The sequence below is a fragment of the Dendrobium catenatum genome, unplaced genomic scaffold (genome assembly GCF_001605985.2).
Source record: "Dendrobium catenatum unplaced genomic scaffold, ASM160598v2 fragScaff_scaffold_1507, whole genome shotgun sequence".
NCBI classification, from domain to species: domain Eukaryota; kingdom Viridiplantae; phylum Streptophyta; class Magnoliopsida; order Asparagales; family Orchidaceae; genus Dendrobium; species Dendrobium catenatum.
Window position 1 is genome coordinate 360,078 of NW_021319969.1, and position 8,115 is coordinate 368,192.

Here is an 8,115-nt window from a genome sequence, read left to right on the forward strand (position 1 = left end):
ACCACTACCTGAGTCTCAAAATTTTGCGAGACCGCCAGCTGAGGCCCAAAATTATATTGGACCACCACTTGAGGCCCTGTGCTCCACCAGACCATCACCTTAGGCCTAGACTTCTGATAGAACACCACTTGAGGCCCCTAGCTCCACTAGGATAACACCTAACACCCAAAGTTATGCCGGATCACCACTTGATTCCTGGACTTCTGTCGGACCGCCATATGAGACCCGAAATTCTACCGGACCACAACCTGAGACTTGGATTTCTGTCGGGCCACCACTTAATGCCAAGAGTTCTCCCGGAGTATCACCCTTCTACTATGGTCTTTCAGACCTATATCTCATGCCGACTATGGTCCTTCCAACCTCCATCACCAGACAACAGTCTTTCTGACCCCGATCTCCTACCAACTACGGTCTTTCGGACCCTTGTCTCATGCTAACTATGACCCTGCCAACCAAACAAACATGTTTATTATTGTAACTCCCACCATGTAATGCGCTCTATATGACGTACATTTGTAACATCAAGCTAAGGCCTTCTTTCTAAGGTCTTCATTTGTAATCAACTGCAAATACTAGTGGATTCATTCAAATTGGGACAGGCCCTATGGTTTTCCCCCATTTTTAAGAGGTTTCCACATAAAAACTCTGGTGTATCTTATTAACGCTACACCCCTTTATCTAATCTACTTGTGTGTTGGATCTTCGTACAATGCTAAGTTGTTAAACTATATATTTCTCTACCGCCGCGAATACTCCAGGATGCAACAATATTAAAGACATATTGATGGAACGCTACCAGAAGCAAGAATTCTAAACTCTAAGTGAGAATTTCAAGCTTTTGGGAAGGAATTATAAATGGTGTGCTCACATGCATAACGTAGTTAAACGAACAACACATTTTTGGGCTCACGTCTGGACTACGAGACATGAACGACGTAGGCTTGTAGAAAAACTGCAGGATGCGAGGATGTGAACGACATAGGATCACGTGTAAACAGAAATGATGCGAATTGCAGGATGGGAATGATATCGGCTCCAATCACAAAATCGAGCGACTTAACTAGCCATTTGGATTATGATGAGTCAAGCTTGAGTTTGAGCCAATTTTTTAACTAATGAGCAAAGTTCAATAAGGTTATTACTCGGCTCGACTCAACTCGGTTACACCCCTAAACTCAAGCCCCATTTTTTGCCTCAGATTCATATCCTTCTGGGCGAATATGTGTTTCACACTCTAATGATTGGTAAAAATATTGCACTTGACATCATACATATAGTGCCTCAAATTCTTCAAAATAAAAATCACAGCAATAAACTAAATCATTCGTCGGATAGTTCCTTTCATACGGCTTCAACTGCTTGGAAGCATAAGTTATAACTTCACCGTGTTGCATTAATACACATCTCAAATCTCTCAGTGAAGCATCACTGAATACTTGAAATCCTTTTATATCATATGGAAGAGTCAAAACTATAACAAAAGTCAAACAATATGTCAATCTCAAAAGACTAGCCTCACACTCCGATGTCTAGACAAAAGTTATTGACTTTTGAGTTAGTTTTGTTAGGGGTGCAGAAGTCTTAAAAATTTTCTTCACAAACTTTCTGTAATATCTAGTCATACTTATAAAACTACTTACATCAAATACAATAGTAGGCCTCAACCAATGAATGAATGGTTAAACTTTCTGGGGATCTACAAAGATAACAACACTATTCATCACATGCCCTAGAAAGATAACACTCTTAAGCTGAAACTCTCATTTAAAGAATTTGACATATAGTTGATGCTGCCTTAAAATCACATTTAGAGAATTTGACATATAACATAACAATCCTCATATTTATGGCATGATATTCATCAAAAGCTGAATGAATTAAAATGTCATCTATAAAAATAGTAACAAACTGATCCAATTGATCTCTGAAAACTCTATTCATCAGATCCCTAAGGACAGCTAGTGCATTGGTCACCCTCAATGGTATGACAAAAACTCATTATTTTTAATGTCGTACTAAAAGCTATCTTCATCATATTAGACTCTCTTATCTTCACCTAATAATTATCAAATTGTGAATCAATATTTGGGAATATAAAAGATCCAACAAGCTGATTGAATATATCATCAATTCCTAATAGAGGGTACTTATTCTTGATAGTGATTTATTTAACTCCATGTAGTTAATGCACACACGCATCATATAATCCTTTTTGTCACAAATATAATATGTGCTCCCTACGAAGACACACAATGTTGAATAAATTCCCTATTAACCAACTGCTATAACTGAACCAACAACTCATGAAGCTCTTTAGGTGTTATCCTATACAAAGCTTTGGAAATTAGGGTTGTACCCGAAAATATATCAATGTAGAATTTTATATCATTGTCCAGAGACAAACTCACTATAAAAATCCTTATATTTTCCAAGAATTTTTGACCTAGAATTATTAATAATTATTTCATAAGTCATTATAGGTTCAAATCATAATCCGTCTTTGCTAGAACATATATAATGTAGTGATTTAATTACCTTAATTTTTTTCATAAATTTTGGGCATTAGTGAAATTTCTTACAAAATTGGTACTTATCGGTATAAGTGTGAGGAATGATAGGTGTATATTTTGCAAACTGATTTCACCATAGTGTTTTTGACATGCTTAGTTAATTTATAAATATTATTGTATAACTTTTAGATTCCTTATTTCAAATATATAATAGAATTTTAGGCTAAAAAGTTGAACAATTACATTAATGACCTAAATGTCAATGAATATTTTATAATAAAATAAATACTTTATTATTCTCCACTAAAACTATTTCACTTCATTTGAAAATAGAGAAGGTAAATCCATCACAAAGAGCTCGAAGGAGAATTAAGAGAGAATTTGAGGAGAGAGAAGGAAAAAGATTAATTTTGAGTGACTTTGAGCCATTCTCGTTCGTCAGCCCAGTTGAGAATTTTTTATCTTGAGGCATGTCACATTACGCATATCTCAATTTAAAAAAATAAAAAAGTTTTTATCAACTTTTTTTATCAAAATTCTGTTTTAATTATTAAAAATGTGGATAAATTTGCACTAATAAAATTTTCACATCGTAACTTTTTATATGTTATAGAGATTGAGATTATGTATATTTTGAGTCTTTTTTAAAAATTTTATAAAGAGGGTTTTTGAAATTTATAGAATTTTTATTGAATAAAAAAAAGTATCTATATGTTAAAAAATCGTGTTGTAATATGATAAAAATCTTAAAATATTATTTTACATAATTCCTAATACTATAGTTATATATTTTTTTTAAATGTGTAATTTTGCCTACTAGATTTTTCTGGTGCCTAGCGTTAGAGAAAATTGTACAGTTCAAACACATGTTTAATTACGCTTTAGCTAAGAGGGTTTTGAAATTTATAGAATTTTTATTGAATAAAAAAAAGTATCTATATGTTAAAAAATCGTGTTGTAATATGATAAAAATCTTAAAATATTATTTTACATAATTCCTAATACTATAGTTATATATTTTTTTTAAATGTGTAATTTTGCCTACTAGATTTTTCTGGTGCCTAGCGTTAGAGAAAATTGTACAGTTCAAACACATGTTTAATTACGCTTTAGCTATATATGATGAAAAATGTATATATGTAATGTCTGGTGGGAGTCAGGGGCCAAAAATTTTTGATATTTTGTTTATGTTAGGGAATACTATGGTGCCTATAAGACATATTTTAGTGGATATAAGCCATGTTCTGGTGTGCTTAAAAGCATGTTCTAGTACTATAAGCAAAATTGAGAGTCATAAGAAATTAGAATCCTTTGAGATTATGTCTATGTTCGATAAATGTAATATGAACTGCTCTATGATATTTATTATAATTTATTTATTTGTTTAGAGATAATTAGATAAGTGATATACTCTTATTACATTTCTCAATACAATTATTTATTACACTACATTTAACTGCTTTTAAATATTCAACAAAATATTTAATAAAAGATTTTTAAAAATTTAGATCAGATTGTGTGTCCTACTGAATTGTTTTAGCTCACTGTAGTTTTACGTTGGGTTTTCAAGCTTTCGGAAAGGGAATAAGATTGTTAATTAGTAATTCACGATCAAATCTAAGTTTATAAGTATTTCTCAGTTTTGATTTTTGTACATTCATAACTAGTTCATTATTTAGTTATATAGCTTTTGCATATAGCCATGTGGTTATTATGAAAATTAGGAAAGATATAAAGAGGCTCGTAAGATCTCTAAAAAAGATAGCGTGTAGCGTTCATAAAAGACACTAGAGTTTTTACTTGAAACCTCTAAAAAGGGGAAAAAATCACGGGGGCCTGGCCTAGTTTGAATGAATCAACTATTATTTGCAGTCGATTACAAATAAGGCCCTTCCTTCGGAGAAACTATTGCGTACGGAATCTAAATGCATTCAGATTCCAATCACTATGCGCTACATCATTGGATTCAATGGGCCCCGGAGTGCATCCGCTGACGTGGCATGCTGTGATTGGAATCCGAATGCATTCAGATTCCGCACACAATAATTTCTCATTCCTTCGAGGAAGGCCTTGGGGTGATTTTAATAATGTACATCATACTATATAGTGGGAATAGGAAGAATCGCTATTGACGTATTCGTTCGGTCGGAAGGATCGTAGTCGGTGGACGACGAAGGTCGAAAAGACCATTGTCTTACGATCGAGGTCAGAAAGATCATTGTATGGCGACAAAGGTCAAAAGGATTGTAGTCGGCGAAGGAGGTCGGAAGGACAGTAGTCTGCGGGTGACAGATGCTGGAAGGACCATATTCAGCGGGCGACGGAGGCCGTAGTTTGGTGACAGTGGTCGGAGGGGCCATAATCGGCGGACGACAAAGGTCGGAAGTTCGGCGATGGGCAGAAGTTCGACGTCAGATAGAAATTTAGTGAGGAATGGAAGTTTACATCGGGTAGAAGTCTGATGAATGTCCTATAATGGGCAGAAGTCCGACATCGGGTAGAAATTAAACGACGAATGGAAGTTTGCATCGGATAAAAGTCCGATGAATGTTCGTCGACGGGTAGAAATCCGGCAACGGTCAGCGGAAGAGTGAAATTCTGACGTCGGTCGGTAACTGGGCGGTGGTCTGACGACGGTCGGGCTGAAGTTTGGCGATGGTCGGTAGCGGGGTGGAAGTCTGGCGGCGATCGACGGCGAGGAGGTGGTCTGACGATGGTCTAGCTGAAGTCCGGAGGCAGTCGATGGCTGGGTGGAATTTCGGCGGCGACTGGGCGGTTGTCCAATGAAGGTCAGGCTGAAGTCCAGCGGCGGTAGGCGGCCGTTTGGAAGTCTGACGGTGATCGACGGCCGGGTGATGGTCTGACGAAGGTCTAAAGTCCGATCGGTGGTCGGGAGGTGTTGCTAAAGCTCTTGCCCCCCCCCCTAAAGCTCTTTCCCCCCCCCCCCCAACCTCGTGTAGAGTGTGAGGGCTTATTTATAGATTTTTATGAGTGACAGACCACGTAAATATAGAGAAGATCTGAGGCTGATTTAGAGAGTTCCATCGGATGACTCGTATTAATTCCTCTGATCATATAGAGTTTTTCAATTGTTTAAGTGCTTTAATGATGTCAGAATCCAGCGATATTGGGCTCGTTCGATTCGTCTCACTGAGCCACTCGATTTGATTATAAGCATTCCATATTTGAGTATCATTTTGTCATCCAAATAATACTTTGATCTTTCCAAATGTTGTTCGAGCCCCCCATTTGGACCCATTTGGGCTCGCCGGTTCGGGTTGTATCGATTTTGGTGCCATTAGGCTTGCTCTTTGAGACGTTCAATTTGACTACAAGTTTGCTAAAATTGAAATTTAGATGATCCCGAATTTAACTTTCAAGTTTCCGACTTGAATATGCCTCAACATTCGTGCTCGATCAAAGCAATTTTCAATGACGTATCACCATCAAATATATAAATACTTTTTGTTCATGAACAAATTAACTCTATTAAAGAGCATATAATAAAAAATGAAATTAATTTTTTTATAAAAAAGAATAACTCATTATAATAAAGCTAAAAATTATATGAAAATATATCAAATAAAGATTTATATCAAGATTGACTCGATTCTCTACGACCTTATTCACAAGCTCTATATTCACCATAAATTAAGCTTATTCATAAGTTTTAACTAATATTGTTGATGAACATAAACAAGTCAAATACATAGTTGTTCAAGTTTGTTTAATTAATACATGAATACTTTTAAAATTATTAGAACTTGCTTAGTTACTTAAAGAAACGATTGTAATAGAGTCGAGTCATAAGTAGCTTGTGGAACGCTAGATTTATTTGAAGTCCAGACTTGAATTGAACTGAAACTAAATCATCTCCAATCAAATTTGATCTAAAATTCAATCGGATGATATTTCAAGTCAAATTTATGTCATATTATTATGTTAGGTCAGTTATTAACACCCTATTAGTAATATTTTTTTTATTAACTTAATTCATTAACCTTGGTATATATTCTGTAATTAACAACCTTTTCATTGGAGTCTTGGTGGGACCTAACATGTCACGTGCTAGTCACGTATTCGCTGTGCACGTACAGAAGAAGCAAGGCACAGCGCACGCGAAGATTTCCCTTGCACCACGGATCCATCTGCTTCCCCAATCGACACTGCTGCAAATCTGCAATGGCCGTCGCCGCCGCCACCGCTGCTGCATCTCTGAGAACCTCCCTTCACTTCCCTTATCAAAATCCCCGTGCCCTGCGAAAACGGCAGCTCGACAGGGGGAGCACCCTCCGATGCTTCCACGGGTCGCTTACCCTCACTAATGGATGCGCCGACTTTGTTCGCAGCCGGCCTCGTCGGCTCCACCAGTCTCCCTTCTTGGTTTGCTTATCGTCGGGTAATTGTCTTGCCGCTTTCCCTTTAATTATACCGTTTTCTCCCATTCTTGATGAATCGATCGAGAGAGATCTGAGCCGAATCACCCTTTGGGGTTTGTAGCGCTGAGTCCGGAGTTGAAGTTAACGCTGGACAAGGTGGTGAGCTCCCATAAAGTAGTTCTCTTTATGAAGGGAAGCAAGGATTTCCCGCAGTGCGGCTTCTCCCGCACGGTAGTGCAGATCCTTAAGACGCTGAACGTACCCTTCGAAACCATGGACATTCTGGAGAACGAGGTGCTGCGTCAGGGCCTCAAGGAATACTCTAGTTGGCCGACCTTCCCCCAACTCTACATTGACGGCGAATTCTTCGGCGGTTGTGATATCACTGTCGGTGAGCTTGCAGTTCCCTTTTTCTTTTTTATCTTTATTCCTTCTTGGCTTCTTGTCGTTGTTCATTATAAAGTAAATTGTGGGTTAGAAAATCTGATTGATCTTTGTGCCTTAAAACGAGCAATTTGAACTTAATTAGTTATCACATGATCATGAATTTTGATGGTTGTGATCAAAAGAATAGACAAGCTGGGTATAGATTGGGAGATGAAGGAAAGGAATTTTTTTTTTGTTATTGCCCTTTCTACTTGATTGCTGTTGTTGAGGAAAAAAATTGGCTTTGAGAATTTTGAAAATGTTGAATTTGTTAGTCCCGTGAGTCCTAAATGCCCATACAATGATTTTGTTGTTAACGTGCACATTTTGATGTGATCTTATGATTTAGCTAATGCATGTTGGGGCCTCATTCATATAAGATAAGCCATTGAAAAATCTTTCAGCTTGAAGTTACTTAATAAATTCCAACAAAGCTAATTGGCATTTGATCGATATGAGTGCACTTCCAATCTCAAATCCTGGATACTAGGTTTCTTTTGATTTTCATAGGACCAATTTGTTATGTTTAAGTAGAATTCAAGAAATATAACTAATTAGTTGATTAGTTCTTTGAGATTCAAAAAGAATTTCAAAAGGCCAGACTAGTTTCATAGGACTATTTAAGCTTCAAAAAGTATAAACTTGCTCATGCCTTTTAAGCTTTCAACAAGTCTTTGCACTCACCAAATTTGTACTGTTTTGTGCCAGATGTAGGTTCTCTGTAATATGTGTTTCGTGCCAGATGTATATACTGTTTGTAAAAACCATACACAAGGTTATTTTTGGTTAATAGATAA

At 36.7% G+C, this 8,115-nt stretch overlaps 1 protein-coding gene across 1 annotated transcript; it reads left to right on the forward strand.

The window, feature by feature from the left end:
* The first annotated feature begins 6,629 nt into the window (after positions 1 to 6,629).
* On the forward strand, positions 6,630 to 7,411 carry LOC110112082 (monothiol glutaredoxin-S7, chloroplastic-like). Its single transcript, XM_020844172.2, has 2 exons — positions 6,630 to 6,912; positions 7,014 to 7,411. Exons 1-2 carry the CDS (start codon positions 6,696 to 6,698, stop codon positions 7,409 to 7,411), a joined length of 615 nt encoding a protein of 204 aa, XP_020699831.1. The 5' UTR covers positions 6,630 to 6,695.
* The last annotated feature ends 704 nt before the right edge of the window (positions 7,412 to 8,115 follow it).

Bases quoted from the DNA above. Each gene is read 5' to 3' on its own strand.
- LOC110112082 (XM_020844172.2), top strand. From the start codon at position 6,696: ATGGCCGTCGCCGCCGCCACCGCTGCTGCATCTCTGAGAACCTCCCTT. The intron at 6,913-7,013 runs GTAATTGTCTTG...TGGGGTTTGTAG, and splicing joins CTTGGTTTGCTTATCGTCGG to CGCTGAGTCCGGAGTTGAAG.